This window comes from Charadrius vociferus, unplaced genomic scaffold, assembly GCF_000708025.1.
Source record: "Charadrius vociferus isolate BGI_N301 unplaced genomic scaffold, ASM70802v2 scaffold301, whole genome shotgun sequence".
Lineage (NCBI taxonomy): Eukaryota > Metazoa > Chordata > Aves > Charadriiformes > Charadriidae > Charadrius > Charadrius vociferus.
This window is the reverse complement of record NW_009646842.1, coordinates 1,679,544-1,701,688: the sequence shown is the minus strand read 5'-3', so window position 1 is coordinate 1,701,688 and position 22,145 is coordinate 1,679,544. Positions and strand designations below refer to the sequence as shown.

The following is a 22,145-nucleotide window of genomic DNA, read 5'->3' as shown; positions in this document are numbered from 1 at the left end:
ACCTATTTTTCAACACATCAAACAAGACATGCAAAAGTATGAAAATTAGTATGATAACCTTCTAAACCAGTATCTAGCAACAGTCTTACAGAAGTAGAGGCTTGGAGGAAGGGAGATGGGGACTGGAATATCAAGAAGGCGTGGGAAGGCAATATGAGCAAGTAATTGATAGCTTGAAGAACAAAGGAAGGATGCCTACCAGTAGACAAAGACTCTCCCTTAGAGGCATAAGCCCATGTGCACATTCACTACCTGATCAAACAAAACATCCAAACACTTGGGATGGGGCTTGCCTGTCTTAGCAGTGGCTGAGAAGTGTCTCCTCACATGTCTGAATGCAGTAAAAAAAAGAAATTAAGCATGCCCCAATACTGAGCCAAGTAATACCTTCCCTTCTTGGGAACAGAAGGGAGACAACCAGATTGGAAATCACATCTGAAAAACCTATTTCCAACTCAAAGGAGTTCTCATCAGAGGTAGGTGTCTCTCTCCTGGGCTCAATAACTGAAAAGCCTCAAGTTCCCTTGCCTGTCTTATCCTCGCTGACAAATTGCAGAGAAACCATCTAACTTGGCAAATGAAGTAGTCTCTCAGGTAGCAGCAGCAGTCCTATCTGCCATACTATTTTGAAAGAAATGCAGTCTGAACACTTTTTTTCAGAGTTCTTCTTTTGGAAAACAAAGATAATACATATGAACACTTGACAGGAACAATCTTCTACCACAAGTTACGAAGCATTTTTAATCCATTGGAGAGACCAATGCCATAAAAATACTTTTAAATACAAAAGAGTCAGCCCAGTGGCCAAAATTTAGAAAACACAGACTGTAAAAGCCTTCTAAGGAGGAAAGAAATAAAATGTGTTGATGAAAACTCTTTAAGCAAAGGAGCTTGTTCTGACTCTACCAAACTGTTAGAAGCAACTGAAAGGAAAATAAATACTCAGCTTTACCAACGCAGGCAAAGCATGTGTTTTGGCAGTGTTTGGCTGCACCCATCTGCATATTGGGGCAAAAAAGTTCTTGTAAGGTACTTGTGCACAGGTGTGCTATTGATCTATACAAACAATCCAGCTACTGACGAGTGATCTTTGCTCTTTCTCTAAGGTTTTCCATATTCACAGTAGATGACTCCAAGGAGCATGCTCCAGTTTGACTAAGTTATCCAGAGACAGGATCAACATTCCTAGCTGAAAACATGATGTGGGACTGTTCTACTCAATGCTTGAAGGCTTCAGTGATCACATAGTACTTATATGATCTGAGCTCCAAGCAGCAGAACTACAGATTTCTGGAAAGGAAGCATCCTTCAATATGATGCTGAGGTCACTTGTACTACAGTAGGAACTACCATAACTACTCCTGGTGGTTCCAGCTTGGCTACTTCAGCTGCTCCTTGGCACAAGTCAAAAAGTACATGCAGCTCAGACTGCTCTCCATGAAACTCCTTTGCTACAGAAATAAAAACACAAGCAGTTTTCCTTGCTTATGATTGGCAGCAGAAGGCAGCTTCTCTTCTGGGGGCCTTCAAAAGAAAAATGGTATGTTAATAATGCTGACCTAGATGAAATTCAGAAGCTGCCTCAAGTTAATATTTGGGCTGATCATTCAGTGATTTTTATGCCATCTTTTGTTAGGACAAAACTGTAAACTAACAGGTCTTGAATTTCACCACTACTCTAAGACAAGCGAGAGCTGCTAGAAAGGCTGTTTTCCTGAAGAGGTGCCACAGCAATCAGTTTAAAAAGCTGACTTGGAACACAGGGGAATAGGATCACTCACTGAGGGTAAAATCCTTACTGAACTGTGAGGAAACTCTGAGGGGAGGCCTAGGCCTGACAGATTCTGGAGGCAGACGAAGGCTCACTGCCACGAACACAAGCTCAGCTCTTCAGTTGCTCCAAACGAAAGAGAGGGGCAAAGTTCTGTGCTTCTCCTTTCCTTTGGGCCTCCTATAACAGACCACATAAATCAGCGCAGCAGGAAGGGCTTCTTGCAGCTGAACCCTCTGCAGACGGTGCGCTTGGAGAGTATGGACAGCAAAGAAGGTGAAGCAGTAGTACCTGATGAAAAATAAAACTAGCAATTTCCTTCAAGAAATACGCTGAATTTGTGCTTTGCCACTAAGCTCTTCTTCCAAAGACAAGACATTCCTACAAGAGAAAATTCACAGATCCCAGGATGATGTCAAAGACCTAAAGAGCCACCAAATATGGGGGTTCTCCTGGTTATTTTTAGGGCTCTGGGCTTAAAATCCCTGATTGATATCATTGATACATATGTGGTGCTCCCCTAAACAAAGGAGGAAGATATATACGAACACTTGAAGGTGTAACGAACCTTAAGCCATGACATATGGCTGGCTGTAAGTCTAACGTTTTAGATAGTGGACTACAGAAGGGCCATTTAAAAAAAAAAAAAAAAAAGAAGGATAAAAGTAAACAAATCAAAGACATAGGCAACAGATCAAAAGACAGCTAGCTAATAAGATATAAAAAGAGCTATGACTTAATCTGTAGTTGGGTCAGGCTCCAGCCTTGTTAAAATATGTGAAATAAGAGGTCACAGCAATGTTACTGCTAGACCAAAGAAGTCCATGGTTGCAAGTCTTTGGGTATATGCATCCTTTCAAGCTAACTATGCCTTTGGATAAGTGCTCAGAAATACATGTCTCCTATCTTTTTTAATAGAAGTTTCAGAATTGGGACAAAATTGGCTTGATATTTTTCAGTTTGTCACTGAGAAAATTGTGTAGCGCTTTTGTGAAGCAAGCCTACAGCCTTGTAGGACAAGTGACAAAACCATTATTTCTACCCTTATGGAGTTACAGAATATCAAAACAAGTTATTGTTGGCATGAGAAGCTAGTGACTTGACATTTCAAGCTGATGTTTACCTGAGTGGATATCTATTGAAAAAATCTTGATAAAAGTAGCACTTCAAAGCTCTAACAAAGGGTCCTAAATTGACTGAGACCTGCACAGAAACAAGCTTTAAAGATTGCATACTCTAAGAATTTGGTTACTTTGTACAACTTATTGCTGTAAAATTAGTTTGAAAACTACTGCGAAACCAAGATTCTAGAAAATTCTTCATATGCAACATTTGCTAGAATATATTAAATTTCACAGACATCTTCCATCTCCTTACCTCTTGTCCTGAAAGGTAGTATGCTGCTAGAAGACCACCAATGAAGCGAATATTGACCTCAAAAACAGACACTTCGGAATTCTAGAACAGGAAGAAAAGAGTAAATAATTAACCAACTCGCTAATCAAAGAAGGAAAAATAATAATCTAGGCAGAGGCAAGTACATATCCTAAACCAATATGCATGCAAGAGTTTGTACTGTTTTAGCATCTAGATCCATGCTGAAATTCCTGTGTGCATCTTCACGACACCAAGTGACAAATTCCAGTAACAGCTTCAACTGCTTTTTAAAAATCAGATTATTTTTTCTCCTGCTGTCTAATCATATTATCACCACAAAGTGCAATTAAAGTTGTTTGGGGATGCTGGGAAAGAAGCTAAGGACTGTACATTTCCATAATACGGCATCTTTGCTCTTACGTTTAAGCATAACTTCAAATCTTCTGGGTTTACAGGATAAAGTAGAATAATAATTAGAGAACTCCGGTAATATGCTTTCTTAACCTGAATTCCAATGTGCAATCTCAAATTCAGAGCTCCGTTTTAACATAGTCTCTGTCTAGGAACAGCCTTTATGCATTTAATGTTATGACAACAAATACTGCAAGACCACTGAGAAACTCAAGAGAATAAACCATTTTACTGCCTTCCTGTACATTAACATCCTTGGGCTAAATTCACCAGTACATTTTGACTCATTTAACCCACTGAAAAATTAAGAGGAACTAGCTGGTTTTAGCATCTTTCTGCCTCCTTCTGCACCCCATTCACTCCTTTGCCTGCATGCACCCCATCTGTCTCCCCCATAAACTTCTATTCATTCAAAGCATTAGAGACAGAAATGTAGTTCTATTAAAAGATTTTCAGATACATCAGTCTTTCCTTTTATCCAGAAAAGTCATTAGAATGTACATTGTACAAGTTGACCTGCCAATTAGCACACAGTTGAAAATATATTTATAGGTATATCTTTCCTTTCATACTATTTCTATGGCACCCGCGGTGTGTCACACATTTAGCTTGTATCCAAAAGAAACGCATTTTGCGCATATTATTTCAGAAAGATTATATGAATACTTTAAAGATTTCCTCAAATAGCACTGATGATTAGAAGTCTAAGGTTTGAAATACTCCCAAACAAAGGTTTTTAGTAAAAGATGTATTTTTGTTCACATATAGGTGACATAAGAAAGATATCAACACCACAGTGTACAATTCCACTCAATAACTATTAAAGTCATGAATCACACAAGCAGTGGCACAGTGTACAGTGAAAACAAGGACTTCTATTTCCCAGTAAAAGAATCCAAGAGGAAAGTATTTAAGTATTTATTTATTTATAAACTTCAAACCATATAAGGAAATCACTCAAGTCTGGCAGATCTAAGCCAACAATGTTTTTTGATACATAGGAAGCTGTAACTGAACCTCAGTGGGTCATGAAAATTTCCTCCACCCAAATCCAAGACTAATTCTGCAAATTTATATTGAGATTGCCTCAGATCAGACAAAAGTTATGGGAGCAATTTAGTTCACCCTTATGATGGTACCATTATGTCTATACCACCTCTGATATATTTAGGGTCTTCAGTTTTAGACTGACTAATTTTCTGGCACTAACTGTAAAAAGCAGAGCAGAATTTCTTTAATGTTTGCCAGATAGCCAACGTATAAAACGAGGAAAAAACCTCAAACAAATAATTTCTGAAATGTAGGATATCATAGGTATAATATATGACATTATAATAATATATATAATATAAGAACAACAATAAGCATCTACTCAATTCTGACTGTACACCTACATTTCATTTTGGCACTACTGAAAAGTTATTTTTGGAACCATAGGGGAAGTCCAAGGATTGAAATACAAATTCTGTCCCAGACTGTGACACAGTCCCAAAATTAGTAATAAGAACACTAATCAACAAGGATAAAATAGAGCCATTCTTCCATTTAATGATTCTAAACTCTGCGCACAAAAAGAATGCCTAGATGTCAGAGGCTGTATGACTAGCTGGGAAATTATTCTGGTAGATTTAGAACCAGTAGGCAAACTAAGACAACTCAAATGGCGTTCTTCATGTAAAACATCTTAAGGACATGGGAGAAGAGGAGATTGTATTGTTAAGTAGTTTATAAACTATGGTTTTGGGGAAGTGGTCTTTCACAGCTCAGTTATTTCCAGTTGCTATCAGATAGTAAAGCCACATTTTTCTGCATTCATTCATTTCTGAGGCCCTGTTGGGTCTCACTGACCACTATCCCATTCTTTCATTATCCAATTATAATTTGTACTTTGAAAACACAATATATACATGTATCTTTACTTATAATTAAAGTGTGAAAGCGTTGGGGTGGTTTTTTTCTCAAAATACATAAAGTTAAAAACACAGAGAAGTTCACTAAAGCTTACACCTGAACTTCTGAAACTTTTAATCATAAGATTTTTTAAGTTCCAGCTCAAAGACCTCTTCTGTCTCACCCCAAGAGGAACCCTGTGAAAAGGCCTAGAGAAATATTATCTACTCACCACACTGAAATCAAGATTTTTGTCAATCCACTCTTGTCCTTCTCTGAATTCATCGTGAAGCCCCATGATATAAAGAGTGTCCAATGCATCTACTATGGTAGCACCCATTTGTGAGTTTCCTACACGCAAAAAGAAGGATTTCTATTACAAGGGATTATTTCATTACTTTTCTTAAACATCACAAACGTGAGAAAATAACCCAAGCAGTAGCAAAGCAAAGTTACTACAAAGATGACAGTACAAAGAATCATCAAAATGAGCAAGGAATTAGCAGCCACATAAAAGGATGACACTTCTCTTTCAAAACCATCAGTCCTCTGGCACAGTTTGGCTTCTGGGGAGAAAAGAAAACTAAAGGTAGAAAGAACCCCTTCTCATCTGCTTTTCTAACTTGAACATAAGCAACTGTACTTGGACAAAAAAGGACAGAAAGATGTTCAGCTTCAAAAAGCTATTAGGAATTCTAGGACAGAAATGTTAAAAAAAGCATATGCAAGATAAAGCAAACGGTACTTGCAGTAATGCCTCGCATTTCCCAGCATTTACTGCTGAAACGTTCAAATTTTTGCAATTATGGAAGCTACCTAGTCACTGAAAGCACAGAGTGATGAGCAGGGATGCCCTGGCTCAGCTTGAGCAATAAAGCCACAGCCCCAAGATGTTCAGGTCTCTGCCAGCAGGGACCCACACCATGAAGTGCTAATGGATACCTGAATGGTCACCATTTAAAGAGCATTTAGAGCCAAATAAAAATCAATGGTGCTTTACCCTAAAATGCCATTCACTTGAAACAGCAGCAATTTAGAGTTGATTGATGAGTGACTCATCGGTTTGTACAAGGGAGACAGAATGAAGAGGTGGTGAGCCACTGACCATGATAACTATGTTAGCCTTGACCTCCTTAGGCCATCCCAACCTAAGCTTATTAGGCAGAGGTCTTTGTTTCTAGAGGAAAGCAAGAATTACCATGGTTTATTTATTTTCATGGAGTGTGTAAAACTTCCTCCACGTTCAGAAAGTGGCTGAATTTCACTGTTTATACCAGTATTCTACAAAACAGTACAATAACTATGTGATTAAGCAATTTAATGGCAGTAGTCTCCAAACAAGTTAAGGCAATTTTTTTTTTTTAAACATGTTTTTTATCCTTAATGGAATTTCTACAGTACGGTGTTGCTGCTTTGCTGTTTCTCTTCATTCATTTCTGATTTTTACATGTTTAGAGAATTTTTTTCTCTCAAGCATAACAATAACTGAATGAAGCCATCACCACCCTTGTATTTCTTTTACACACCTAAATGGCTGATACTTACATGCAAGCTTAATTCCATTTTCAGAGATTTCTTTCTCCAAGTGATAAAAATTAAACACAACAGTCTCTGAAAAAGTAATCACCAACTAATTTCTTCAAAAATAGCCGTGCATCTGTTTTAATTAACTTAAACTCAATATGGAAAGCCTTAAGTCAGTGGCATTTGTTAAGAATATTCAAGTACAGATGGGGGCATACTACCTTTCTTAAGATTAATTAAAAGACATAGCCTTTGACAACGTGGCCACCAGGCACACCTGTGACTCAAGAAATTAATTCATCATGGTGTGTAAGTACTGTAAGGTTTAACACCTTCAGCCAAGTGACAAATTCCATTGCTTGTGCTGAAGCAGAGGTCCCTGTGAGCAGAGCTACAGCATGTGCTTAACTTCACACCTTTTAATAAGCATAAGGTGACAGTTATCTAATTTATCACTTCAAAACTATGCAAACCAGACCATGACACAAGGACTAACTTCAGTATTAGCTGACAAAGTATTTCTGACGTAAAGTTGGAATGTGTTATACTGCCATGGCACTCAAATTAATTTCTGCTCCTTTATTTAAACCATATTGATAACATTTAAAAATACACAATGTGTTTGAACAAATAGGGATACATAGCTTTGGGAAATCCTGAAAGCTCCTCTTGTAATAGTTTTAAAAAATAAAAACCTTCTGACTTAAACACAGCGATAACCAGATCAGTAAGCTCTCATATTCTATAAATGGCATGGGGTGAGAAGAATACGTTGCATGAGGATGCATTGGTGTGTCATTGTCGTCCCCCACCCCAGAAAAAAGTTCAGACACCACTGCACCATCATCCAGTTTTCTAGATCTCAAAAATACATTCAAGTGTCCACGGGCTAAGGACAGAGATACATTGAGCACAAGAAAATCTACTTTCCAGCCCTGCAGAAAATATCTTCAAAAATACAAATTTAAACAACCTTTTCCATAGAGTTTTCTGCACAGATCCATGAAGGAAAGGCCATGGAAATGCAGAAGCCCATGATTATTTTTGCAATCTAACCAACCCGATAGATGCATCCAGACAGCAGAGACAGAGTGGCAAGGCCAGCACTGCTGGAACAGAGCTCCCTGCAGAATTCACCCAAAGTGTCCATAGTTTCCTAACGCATCCATAGCAATTGAACAATACAAATTCACTAAGCAAAGACAAGAAATTTGCTTTCATCCTCACCTTGTTAAAACTGAGCCCTCAACCCCATATATAGAACTCTTGCCTAAACCAGTAGTCTTCAATAAGGATTGACTGACAACCTGTTTCACACAAGATCCTCCAGCATTGTTTGCAGCTACAGAAAGAAATGCAGTTGGATAGAGCAAAACAGACTTGTTCAGCATTTTTTGAATCAATTAAAGGTGTAGGTTCATATTCCAAGCTTTTGTCTGGGCCACACTCCAATAGTTTGTACAAGCTCTCCCTCCTGCTGCCTTTTTGCCCCTTTCTCTCATCTTTTATGTCTATCTTTCACAGACTCACGAGCACCTAACAAAACATTACTGAGCAAAGCCCCTTCAGCTCACACATTCCTCTTCCCTGAGCAGTGACACATGCCCGTTTCTGAGATGCAGATCAGTATGGCTATAGTTTCTAGACTCCATGTGAGAGCTCAACTACTTCTTACCACGGTCTCCAAAGGATAGCATTTACACTCTAACCCATAATAATTTATTCATTTTTCTTCTTTCTTATGAATAAGTAGGCTATTTCAACCAGATTTGGTTTATTTTTCCTTTTTCTTCTTAAACATATGGTAACTAACCCTAACTGCACACCAGCACTTCTTTCTTGAGGAAGACTCAGAAGAGCAATCTTTGTTTTTCAAACCTTTTTGGCTGAACACATTTCCAAAAGGTCAGGAGATGACAGTCAATATTTTGCAACAGATTGTCTACCCAGCCTTCTTCCTTTAGTGTCGATCAGGCAGTACAAAGCAAGCTAATTCCCTCCTCCTGGGCATAGAGGGGGAAGAGTCCAAACTGCAGAGTTCATATCCAGAAGTCTTGTGCCTACAAGAATGGAGGGCAGAGCCGGACATAAGGCAACACAAAGGACAACAGACGTAACATAACACTGAGGCTGCCCCATGCTGCAAGATAGGTATAACTTAAAACCATTTGTGGGCTACACTAGGTTGGGTTAGAGATTAAAGTTAATCGCTCTCAGCTTCTTTCTTGGAGGACTATGTGGAAGGTATGTCATTCTTCACTTGTTCCTAAATAACAGCTTCCACGAAATTCTTCTGTATCTGCTGAGGCCCACAACCTAACCAGAACAGGCAATGACGCTGTCATAGCTGTCTTCCTCCACCTTAAAATGCACCGAACTACCAGCAAGGCAGCAGCTGAAATCCGAAGCAGGAAGAAGCAGCAAGCGTTCAAAGATGACCGGCTTGCATTACAGTCACCCATGGTGCTATAGGGAAAACAGACTACAATGGATAGGCAGTTGTACTTCCCTCTCTCAATGCTGATACAAACCATTCAGTCTAAAGTCACAAAGAGAAATCATTTTCCATTCATATAAGGGTATGGTTTTTTTCATTTCATAGCCATGCTAAGATCAATAAATTCTGCCTTAAAGGACAGGAGGATAGTCTTCCCCGACTTAAACTGCAGAAGGTGTCATTTGAAAAGTGATAAAGTAACTCTAAACAATGAGATAATAGTTTAGAGTATATACTGATTACTTACTACCACCTCAGCCAGCCTGATCTATTATTGCTTAGGGTACAGAGAGAGCAGATGTCTCATTGTGGTGAAGAAGGCTATAAAACAATTAAATTATAATAGAAAATAACACTTCTCCTAGCTGAAGGCACTCCTCCCAGGGTCTGCCTCTATTCAATACAAAGGCTTGGTTGGTCATGTTGCATAAGATAATAACTGATTCCAAAAGGGCTCAGTTTTACAAATGTCAGATTAGGAAGTTTCTTTTCCATATAATTATAGTTCTAGTTGATTGAACTCCAAATTTAATGAAGTTTGCCTAATGAATGCAATGCTCATTCTTCTAAATAAAACAGAACATCCATCATGAGCTAATGGAAGAAATTTAGCAGTGAAATAGCTGAGCTATTAACAAAATCGTACACACTCTCCTTAAGCAAGAGTATTATTCTGAAGGACTGCAAAATAGTAAATCAAATTTATATTTAGGTAGACTTCACTTTCCTGAGATTAGACAAATAATTCCTTCACTTGATAGCACATAAATCTACAGCCTGAAATATCTAGCAAATCATATGACTGAGTGTAAACAGCAGGGCCATTAAAAGAAAAATGGTCTTCGTATCTAAAATTCTTTCAGTATGCCGAAGTGCTAGATGAAGAACTGGTTTATTTATACAATTTTAAAGTCTCGCAAGAGACTATCAAAGTACAGGGAGACAGATCGTTGTCATGTGTTCCATAACAAAAGGAATATGAAGAAAATAAATAGCCCGTTTTCATTATACCATAAGTACAGAGATTTAGAGAGTCTGATACCAGCTTCAGGGTTGCTTAGTGTATTTATTATGTGGAAGCAGAAGAGACTATATGCAGTGATGTACTAGAGAAAATATGCAAACTAGCATAGATCAATTATGATCAGAGAAGACCCTGAAAATCTGAGACACAGCCACATTATGTAAATAAGGAACAAGATGACAAATTAAAACTCTACACCAGCAAACTTAAGTCACACACTCCAACTTGAAAAGTAATCATCAAATAGGTGCTTCACAAAAACTTTGATTAATTCGCATGTCACCCATACCTACTCCTTTCTTCAACAGGTATACACCATACACAAATGTCATTTCTTCCAAAAAACACTTCCATGGGGGTTTTTATCAGCCCAAGTTGAGGGCTGAGCAGGTGTACTTGGTCTGGCTGGGATGGAGTTAATTTTTTTTCACAGCAGCCTTTATGGTGCTGTGTTTTGGATTTGTGACTAAAACAGTGTTGATCACGCACCAGAGTTTTGGCTATTCCAGAGCTGTGCTTGCACAGCATCAAGGCGCTCTCTTATTTTTTGCCCTCCGTCCCTCCACAGTGAATAAGCCAGGGGTGGGCAAGAGGCTAGGAGGGGACACAGCCATGACAGCTGACCCAAACTGATCAAAGGGATACTCCATACCATATAACGTCACACTCAACGACAAAAGCTGAGTGTGTGTGTGGGGGGGTGTTGGTCTGACAGGTAGCCACTCCTTGGGGACCAGCTGGGCTTCAGTCTGACTATGGGAGGTGGTGAGTCTTCAAAAAGGGCAGGAAGGATGACCCGGGAAACTACAGGCCGGTCAGCCTCACCTCCATCCCTGGGAAGATGATGGAGCAGCTTGTTCTGGGAGTCATCTCAAAGCACCTGGATGAAAAGAAGATTATCAGAAGTAGTCAACATGGATTCACCAAGGGGAAGTCATGTCTGACTAATCTGATAGCCTTCTATGACAAAGTAACTAGATGGGTGGATGAGGGGAGGGCAGTGGATGTTGTCTACCTTGACTTTGGCAAGGCTTTCGACACTGTCTCCCACATCATCCTCACAGGAAAGCTTAGGAAGTGTGGCTTAGATGAATGGACAGTGAGGTGGATTGAGAACTGGCTTACAGATAGAGCTCAGAGGGTTGTGGTTAGTGGCGCAGAGTCTAGTTGGAGGTTAGTAACAAGTGGTCCCTTCCAACCCTAACAATTCTGTGAATTCTGTGAATTCTGTGACTGTCTTTGCATTATTTCTACCCGTTTCCTTCACTTATTAAACTATCTCTACCTCAACCCATAGGTTTTCCTCACTTTTACTCTTCCTATCCTCTCCCGTCTTGCTGGGGGAAGAATTTTCCTTCTTTCCCTTTCACCCTCTGCCTGTGTGTGCTCCGTCACTCTTGTGTTATAAGTGTTAGTGTCTTTCACTTGGCATCTATCCAGAGACCAGTTACAGGAGTAACCTGAAGGAGATACAGTCTATTCAAATGGATCATCGAAATGCACACTAGGTCAGAGCAGGGCAGCTACAAAGTCAAGGAAACTCACTTAAGTGGAAAAATTACCATGAGGCCACTCTGCTTCCAGGGAAAGTGATATACAACAGGCACATGTAACCATTCTTACCCTTCTACTTTATGCAGTGACTGAAAAGGAAATACTTTATTATCAAGGAGAAAAGACAGCAGATCAAAGACCCAGAAGCGGGATGCTCATCAGTTCCTTTACAATCAAGGTAGGGTTTTAATATTTCCTAAACCAGAGGAAAAAACCCAAAAAACCCAGAGGAATCTAATACAAACCCTTATTGTTGTTTACAAGGACAGCCTGCAGATACCACAACCAGCCATGCTTTGATGAAAGCTAAAGGAATTGGCAAGATTGCTTGAGGAAAAACAAGCAGTTGGATAGAGCAAAAGCATTCAGGCTGTTATTGAAGACAACTGCCCCTGTATCATACAAATAGCAAGTATCTCTGTGTGAAGACATCCCTGCTATGGAAATAAGTTTTTATAGTCCAGAAAGCCAACTTCTCTTCATAAGCATTAGAAAGCTGGAATCTATTGTTAGTTATGTGTAGAGGCTAAAGACCTGGATGTAATGAAATGGCTTTCACTCTCAAAACAGCATAGCCAGTGCAATGATCCTACTGATGGACAAAACCCTAAGATTCAAACAAACCTCATGTGCCAAAAATAGTATTGGTCTTATAGCCACCCATATCCAGTTCTTGTTTTTTTCAGGGCCCTGGACAGACAACATCTGCTGCAAGCAGAACCTACTCCTACTGGTGCAGAATGCCATTGATTAGTGGTGTGTTCATGGGGGGTGGGGGGATGATCAACCTGCAAAAGGAATTTAAGAGGACCAAAGTCTTAAGGGGATAATTTTACTTAATTCCTAAGTTAAATTTCTGCTCTGGCAAAAGACCTGAACTTCAGAGCGGTCCAGCACTACTGCCAGAGTAATCTGACAACTAGGGTGTGCCCAAGCATAGAACAGATCCTTCCTATTCCGTCACAGCAATTCCAGAAACAAAAGAGATGTAAAGCCTCCTCAAGGAAGTATACCCTGGCACACTTTGAATCTAAAAGATTAGTTATTTTTCACATAAGCAGGTGTTTTAATCCCTAGCAACAGAGCGAAAATGCTTCCTTGATAAACTCAGCCTGACATTAAACACAGAGTTATTACGGTCTTAAAAAAATAAATATTCTTGTTATTGATATTCCTGCCTGCCCAGCTTCAGAGTGGCTGAAAAACGCAGACTAGGCAAGACTGTACTGATCTAGGGAAAGCACAGCAATTTCTACGAAAAAAACCCCAAACCAACAAAAACCCAAAGAATTCAAGTTTTCAGACTGTAGCAACAGGATTACTTAATGTAACAGACTATTACAAACGTGGTAGAAAAAATATGTAACATGAAAATTAAAAGCAAACAATTATCAACCCAGTTTTCTATATCTCTAATGAGGCTCTGGCAATAAAGCTGCCACTACTGAAGCATACCACTTGTAAAACATCTTAATGACTCACAAGGAACAAGATAACGTTTAAGAAAATGAATTAAACTTTTGAACAACACAGTTTAATTCCACTGTGAAAAGAAGTGCCTCAAAATTAGTCAATGAAACCATACATTTCATACAAAACTGCAACGTATGATTTCAGCTCAGCCATAAAAATGCAATGAATAAGCCTTTAAGTATCCATGAAGAAACCAATTGCCTTTAACATTTTAGACTAATTAAAAAAGCAGAACAAAAAAATAAGCATGTTGATTGCCTAGTTCTGTTAAATTGCTGATAATAGACAACATGAAAAGGAGTTCCTAATCTTTTGTAACAGACAGTAAAGTATTTTAGCATACAAATAACATTAAATAATCAGTTGTAATGCTTTCCTTAATCTAATAAATGAGGAAGTAACAGGAGTGAAGCATTGAAGTGTATGCTGGTCTTTGAATCTATTAAAAAGTGGACCTGGAGGTAGATTAATCAACAGATTGCTGCTTGAATAGATATGTCCTTAAGACCCAAATTTTAAAACTCTGTCTAAGAATTTATACTACAGTAAACCTTCCTCTTCTCTGCTCTTCACTTGATTGCTTCACTTTGCTTTCCAACTAAATCCTACACAGCCTTTCAGCTTAATTCAAAATTCACACAAACAAGAGTTGAATGCAGTCCCTTTAGTACAAAGCCTGAATGTCTTCAAAATTAAATTTGAAAAGGGCTGAACTGCTTCTGAACTACAGCTGCCTCACTGCCTCATACGACTGCTGGCTTCAGATGACAGCAAAGTGTACTTGTATCCGCCTCCCACTTTGTATGTCCATGTTGTTGTCCTTACCATATTTAGTTTTAGAGCTCAGTATGCTAATCTTTATTTAGTTGTCATGCCCATTTACTTAATATTTTATTTACCCTTTTACTTAATATTTTAACACAGTCCAAAAAAAGCATAGCCTTAATTTCATTTCCTTACTACACCCTCTGTTACTAACTCCAAATGATAGGAAACAAGTTTAAATTCAGGAATAGCATTCCCACAACATAAATCATTCCCAAATCAAAACAAACAAGTCCAAAGATTCCCAATGGGAAACAAATATTTGGTTTTTTCCTCAGAGCAAACCACCTGGTTTATAAGAGAAAAACAGAATATGATGCTATTAGAGAGAATACAAATTCTCAATTTGAGCCTGAGCCCTGAACTCTAATATGACTTAATCTCTTCATTACCATTTGATGTAGATATTTACCTCACTATTCTATAAGGCAGGTTACAGAAATGAAGTGTGTATATCTAATTCCACTTTGCATCTCTGCATCTCTTTTTTTTTTAAAAGCAGAATTTTCAATCGTCTGAGTAATGCCATAGGATTTAACATTATCAATTCAGAAACGTGTAAAAACGCCACTGAGATCAACTGACCTAAATGTGTTGTACATGAGCTAATACAAACTGGGTGAGAAGAATTCAGTGGGAATACTGTATTATTAAAAAGAAGAACAGAAGACAACAGCTGCTCACGGTGAATCTTCCCAAGATGCATAGGCACACTTGTGACAGTTAGATGAAATAGCAGTAACATTCAAAAAATATTCTTAGCTAACCACAGTTGTCTTTATCTATGGCACCAGTACTGTAAAACAGTTAAGAAGGAATGTACAGCCAGATTGCTTCCTGCCTGCATACATTTGCAAGTTTTAGAGAACAACCATATTCTGAATAAATACCACCTATTGCAGTGAAGCAAAATAGTGTTTACAAAACACTATTTGCCCAATTAGCAGCATCAGAGGACAGTTTTAATTTGACAAACCGAGGAAAAGTCAGAGATTTCATAAGGGGAAGTCTTATCTTAGCATCAATGTCACAGTCTTTAAGAAGTGAACTTGCATATGGATGGAGAATATATACAGAAGGTATGCCAGAACATCCCTTAACAAATGTTTAAATTTTCTTAAACTAACCTGCCACAAGATAAGGGAAAATTGTTCTCACGCAGATGAATAATTGTTTAAAAGATAGGAAATGGGATAAACATAAACAACCAATTATCCCCGTGAGGGGAAACCATCAGTGGGATCCTACAGAGATGAATGCTTGGGCACATGCTTATTTATAAAATATTTTGGAAATATTTATAAATCATCATATTCAGACATCATTTAGAAATACTGGATGAGGATTTTGAAAAAGAATGCTACTGCAGAAAAGCCATCCTATAGTGAGTTCCTAGACTGCACAAGGAGCCAAAAAGATGCAAAATACATTTATAAGGAAAGGAAAAGTGAACAAAAGGGAAAACAGAACAAAGCTTTAGTCTTCCTCTCTCTCCCAAAAAAAACCCAAAACAACAAAAACTTTAAAAGATACAAAGAAAGGAGATAACAATGTATAGGTTTTGAAAAAACATGTGTATGAGAAATTACTTAACAGACTAAGGCTCTCCATGAAAGACAGGTACACCACTGAGGGCATATACAATTCTACAAATTCATGAGTAGCAAGGAAAAGATTAATAATGGGTTGATTTCTTTCAATACCAAAAATAGTCACCTAGGACAGCGAGCAGACTTCAAAACCACAGTTTTCTACGGAATATGGAACCGAACTACGGAACCACTCATAGTGAGTAGTGCTTACTCATAATAAGCAGGTGCTCTCAAGTTTGCACAGATCCAAAACCAGACTGGACAAAATCATGGAAAAATGAACAAGAAGTTATTAAATAAAACTTGCTACCTCTGACCGCAGAAGCTTTAACTCTGCACAAATTTTTATAAGCCTGGAGAGCACTCCAAGGAACACTCACTACAGGCTTTTACTGCTCTTACATTTCTTCCCTAGGTACCTGCTGTGAGCAATTTTTGGAGGATGAGTAATGATCATGTTTGATCTTGTGTCCGACCTGAAGGAACTTTACTTGTGTTATCAGAACACTGTTCTAATTCCAGATTTGGCCAGCAACTCTTGAGAGTTATGGTCTGTCTTAATATTTTATCTTTCCAAAATTTGCGTTATTGTCAAAAAAAAATTTCATTCAATATACATATAATATTCAACATTGTCCCACCATAATCACTCATTACTGATTTTGCAGAGGACGTAGCTGCACAGGCCTGTCCTAAGGCCAGTTTCATTTACTTTAAAATCTAATAGAACCTGAAATACAGAGATTGGCCTGAAATTTGCATCATGAAATTACCTCTCTTTATGAGTTAGCATGAATGGATTTTCTTTCCCCTTTCCTTTGCCACAGAAAAAAGCAATGATGGGTACATTACTTGTGCACATACAGTTCAGATGAAAACAACTGCTCACCAAGTATTTTTTTTTCATCAGAACAAGAAGTCAAGAACATATTTGTTTAGATATATACCTCATATTCTTTTTTTGTTTTCATTTTCCTCCACATGGATTCAGAGGCTGAAAACATGCACAGAAAAAGAGCAAAAGTTGTTTCTCCTGTCAGTTTCTTCATTAGGATTTTACAATGAGAGGAAACCAGAAGTTTTTAGCCGTATTTTCAAAAGGTCATCCCTCCGTCTTTAAAGTATATCATCTAGTTTCTTCCCAGTAAAAGTGTTTGTCTCCGTCATGTTCATAAATTTACAGGTTATTTAGCAACTACAAAAAAAAAAAAACAAACAAAAAACCAGAAAAACAAAAGGCCCATGAAACCTGACACCCCTGACGCTCAATTATGTGAACTTCAAAAGTAAACGACAATTAACCAGATGACAGTAGATGATACTGTCAGAGCAGCTCAGGCAGCCCAATAACTGTTACAATGACAGATGACAAAAATGTCTAATAAACTACTGATTAGTAATCAGAGTAATTTAAAAAAAAAAAACAACAAACATCTGTTAAAGCATTTTCTTGTAGTGCTTGTAAGAAATATTCCACTTCTTGTTTTCTAGACCACAAACTGGACAAAGAAATCGCGTTACTCTCCCAAGCTGTACTGTACTTGCCAAAGACACTGGAAAACGAGACTCCCGTGCCTGACTCAGCTCCTTCTCGCAACAGCCTCACGCCCTTGCAGTTTGACAAATGCATTTTCTCTGCAGGGCTCGGGAGCATCGCTGCTCCTGCTCTCCGGCACAACGGAGAAACGCACTGTCAGATCTCCATTGCTTAGCAACACAGAGATCTGCAGCAAGAGCTTCCCACGCCGGCCGCAGCAGTGGGCAGTTGGCAGCTGGCTCAGCAACTTTCTCCCAGACCACGAGGGCTTATCAGTGATGCCGGTAGCAGAAGGCTGAGCCGGGCTGTCCAGCAAGCCCGTCAACGGGACGGGCTCAACAAGGTGGTAGAAACCAAGTAGTCCATTGGCAAGTTAAACAAAATTCAGCTCACTAAGTGCACCAACTGAATCCTTGAGTTGTCCCCTTGCTCGTTAACCAAATTAAAATTTCATTCTTCCATATGTATGAAGCAGCAGTACATTATGTTGTATGACACTGAACATGCCAGACAAAAATCCCTCATAAAAGAGACAACAGCTCTATTTGGTCATGTGTTAGGGAAGAGATATGGCACTGCATTGCAGCCTTAAGGCTCTACTAGGTAATAAACACAACCCCAATGTGACTTCATTGGCAGTTTTCCCTTCCTCCCAGCATACAACATCCCAAGACAGAGCCTGCAGACTTTACAGATTAAATTGACCATTTGCATGGCATGGGAGATAAGAGAACAGGAGAGGCATCAAAGCACTACAGATGCACAAGACAGTTCTAGTGTGACCAAGTAATAGTTTCATTGAACCTTTGCGCACAAGAATGGGCATGCCTGTATGCAAGCATCTACAACTTAAAAACTCCACATCATTATGCCTTAGGAAAGATCTTTTCATACCCTTGAAAACATATACGTACATAAACAGCTATATGTCTAGATACCTTATGAGATCATCTTCACATAATGCAGCTCATCTCTACATAGAATATGTCCAAATGCAAGGTTTAGAAATAAGCTGTTAGTAGTATGGGATGCTTACCATTTTGCAAGTGTTTGTATCATTATTTTGTCATGTACTTATTACCTGACAAACCACACATCTTCACTTTATTCTTAGATAGTTAACATTACCAAAAAAAACCCCAAATATACCACAAATTTCAGAAAGCATCAGGTAAGATGACAGCCCATGATTTCCAGTTTCGCTGAGGACTATGTTCCGAGTTGCACAAGGATTGTGGTCTTTTTTTTTTTCTTTATTTTTTTTCTTAAAGTCATTGCAGTTCCCAAATAAACATTGTTTTAGAAAAATAAAGATTGAAGACTGATACAAACTCACTAGTACAAACTGCTCGATTTAACTCACAACAAAGCATCTTCCAAGCTTGTGCTACAGTAATTAGTTCATAAGATATTGAAGTAAAAGATGCCACAAATACACAGTTTAAAACTCCAAAGCATATCTGGACTGAGTAATTCTAATGGTGTTTCCATAAGACATTCACCTAGGGGTCAACAAACAAATGCAGAGATAGATCGTCTTTAAACAGCATGTTTCAAATGGTTACTCTGATCCTCAAAAGCAAATCAAATCAGATTTCATTACAGCAAGAGACTCCAATAATACCATCAACTACTCTGGTTTTCGGTAAACCCAGAAAACCTTCTGAAGTGAGACTCAGTGTTTGTCACACTTGCTCATTATCCTCCATGCATTGTTTTCCATCAGCCTTTTCTCTTCACCCTTTGTGTTCTAATGAGAACTTGACCCAGATCCCATACAACCACACCTCTGCAATAACACCCTGTGGCGGCCATCAAATTATCCCAGCAATTTAAGCAGCCCAACAAAAAAGTTAGCTTTCTTTAGCTTAGCTGCTACAACCACCAGCAGACCTGCAAATAAAAATTTAAACTGGAAAGAGAAATTACACCTCACTGCTATACTTTCTCCTTGACTTTTGTACTTTATTTTATCTTATGGGGTAGGAAGAAATAACAAATCTTGAGATTACCAGCCCTTCCAAAACCAGGCAACTTTCACAAAAATAGGAGCAAGTCATCACCTTGTTTTGCCAACAGAGAACCTCTAATGGTTTGTTTCATAAGTCATCTAAATGTAAATATCTAAAAGCCCACCAATACCCAGCCATCCTTTCCCAAATTAGCACCATACTATCAGTGCTGTGCCCCAGCTGTTGAAGAAGTACTATTCAAGATTTTAACTACTGACTACACAGTTTGATAGGCAACACTTTTAAGCAGGTTCTGCTTTACAATTTACAGTCACCAGGTCAGACATCTCGAAAAGACTGGCAAGAGTTTCTAGTTGTGGGTCAACTAAAGCAACCCCAGCAGGTTTTGTTATAAAAGTCAAACTAGTAATTGGGGCAGCCCACAAATGTTTTTGCTGGCATGCTTCAGTAAGGCAGACAGCATCTTCCTTTAAAAGTTTATCACCTTTCCTTATATTTTTTTAATGACTTAAAACTAAGATTTATAAGAGCAGAGCAGGCCATTTCCTCTCCCCTTCTCTGACCCCAGCTAGATCTTGCGATGCTGGAAACACTCATGTTCTCTTGGCATAGTTATAGAGTGCTTCAGAGGGAAAGGGGAGTCCAACAGGGAAGATTAATGCCTTATTTGCCTTCTAAATTGAATCACGTTTACCTCACTTGAGAGTTATCACTAAACCCGATTTCCCAGAGATTCACGCAAAGGGTTGCGGTGTCAACCAGTGATACCATCTCCTCAGTGAATCTCGCAGACGTGCTATGAATTGAAATGGAAGTGCAACAGACCGCAGTAATGGCAGCAAATAGTTTGGGTCAAATAATCTGAGATGAATAATAAGAACAGGTTTTGCTGAGCAGCTTTTTATTAAAAATAGCATCAGATTTCAAAAAAGAATTATGTAATGCTTCTATAAAGGCAAATACCACTGGGAATGGTGTCATTACGGGTAAAAGAGATTGGTAAAGTACTAGCAATAACAATACAGCCTAGACAGTCCTCAGTACAAGGACCAATTTTTTTCCCCATTCCCATCAACCACCCACCAAACCAACAATAGCTGATTCTATTTTAGACTTGGTATATGCTGAAGACTATACATTTCAGAAAGTTTTTCATATGAAAAGGCTTTGAACAGAGCAATCATAACATGATATGGCTAAAAATTAAATGGCACAAAATAGCATCTGGATTTTAAAATGACAAACACTTAGGGAATTGGCTGCTAGACGTGGCTGGAACAAGAGGATCAGAAACTTGAATGTGGAGGAAGCCTGCAATTTCTTTCAGAAAGCAATGTTGAAACTCCAAAGAATACACATTCCAAGAAGAAAAAAAAAGTAGAAGTCCTCCAGACTCATTAGGAGACATGTTAGAAGTAGGCAGAGGAGGAATGGAAAGAAAACTATAATTCAAAATTGCTTCAAAATATTGTGTCAGTCACATTAAAAACAAACATTAGAAAAACGTTTTCCTGCCATATAAAGATAAAAACCTCACTTCACAGAGAGTCGGGGTTACAAACGAAGGCTGGTCTAAAATTATGCTTGGCAAATTAATCAACAGAATTGCATGTAAATTCAACAGCAAAGACTACAGGATCATACAGGTGAACATTTTCACAAATATTTTCATTGTCAGACCCAACTTCATCAGCTAGAAAAAATATAAAGGAAAGCCATGAATTAGAGATAACATACAACTAAATGTCAGAAAGCTTCAGAAGAGATTTTTCTAGTAGAAATTAAAGCAGTGCCATTGTACAAGGTAGCAAGAGAAATAGTATCTAAGAATACTATACAATACTCTCTGGGAACCTAAGAAGTGTCCTTCTGTCAGTCACGACAGAAGCTTGTTGCTCTGGTCTTCCCTTCACCTTCACACTCTCTTCCTTGCACTATGCTCAGTGCTGGCTGCATCTTAAGACTCTTCCATTTCACTCTTCAAATTCCCCATCCAGTCCAGATGCTTTTTTTTCCTGAACATGCTAACTTGCTCATCTTCCCCCACTCCTCAGACAACTCCACCTTACCCAGTTATTTTCTTCATAAAGCAATATAAAGAAGTAAAACAAATATCTGCCTTCACGCCATACTGAAGTGTAAGAAACCAGGTTCCAGTGCATGACCAAAACCCAACAATGTCAGGCTCCAAGGGGTTTGCTTGCAGTAAAGGTGAACAGTCCTTATTGCAGACAGGGCTTGTACAGAAACTGAAATCATTCTCCTGTGGATTTAAATAGGCTTCTACGTGCTACAGGCTTGGGGAGAGGGAGGTTATTTGTGGGCGTTTTTTTGGTTTTGCTTGTTTGTTTTTAAGGACTGCAGAAAATTTAACTCGGAGGCTCTCCTTCCCCTGCGGGGAGGAGGGGAAAGGAGCAGTGTGCCTCGTTAAATTTGTCCTCCCTTCTCCACGTCCAGCACTTATTTAAGGTTGAAGTTCGTCATGCAAATAAATTTGATGAAAAACTGTTTGGATATAAGGAAATCACTCGTGTATTTGGTGAGGTATTAGAATGGTTTCAAGATAAAATTTAAGGAGATGGGGAAGGGACAGACCAAAACATGAAAAATCCCTTTAAGCATTACAATACTTTTGAAACAAGTCCTTTGACTCTGCTTTTGGAATAAGTTTCCTCTGGGAGTTTAATTCTTCCCTAC

The 22,145-nt window shown here is 38.6% G+C and overlaps 1 protein-coding gene across 1 annotated transcript in view; it reads right to left on the bottom strand.

Moving 5' to 3' along the window:
* MAN1A2 (mannosidase, alpha, class 1A, member 2) overlaps positions 1 to 22,145 on the bottom strand; it is a 141,631-nt gene that overhangs the window by 69,945 nt on the left and 49,541 nt on the right. The window contains exons 4-5 of the mRNA XM_009892633.1: positions 5,682 to 5,800; positions 3,149 to 3,229 (exon numbers count right to left, since the gene is read on the bottom strand). Of these exons, the coding sequence (XP_009890935.1) occupies positions 3,149 to 3,229; positions 5,682 to 5,800 (200 nt within the window). The remainder of the gene's footprint in view (positions 1 to 3,148; positions 3,230 to 5,681; positions 5,801 to 22,145) is intronic.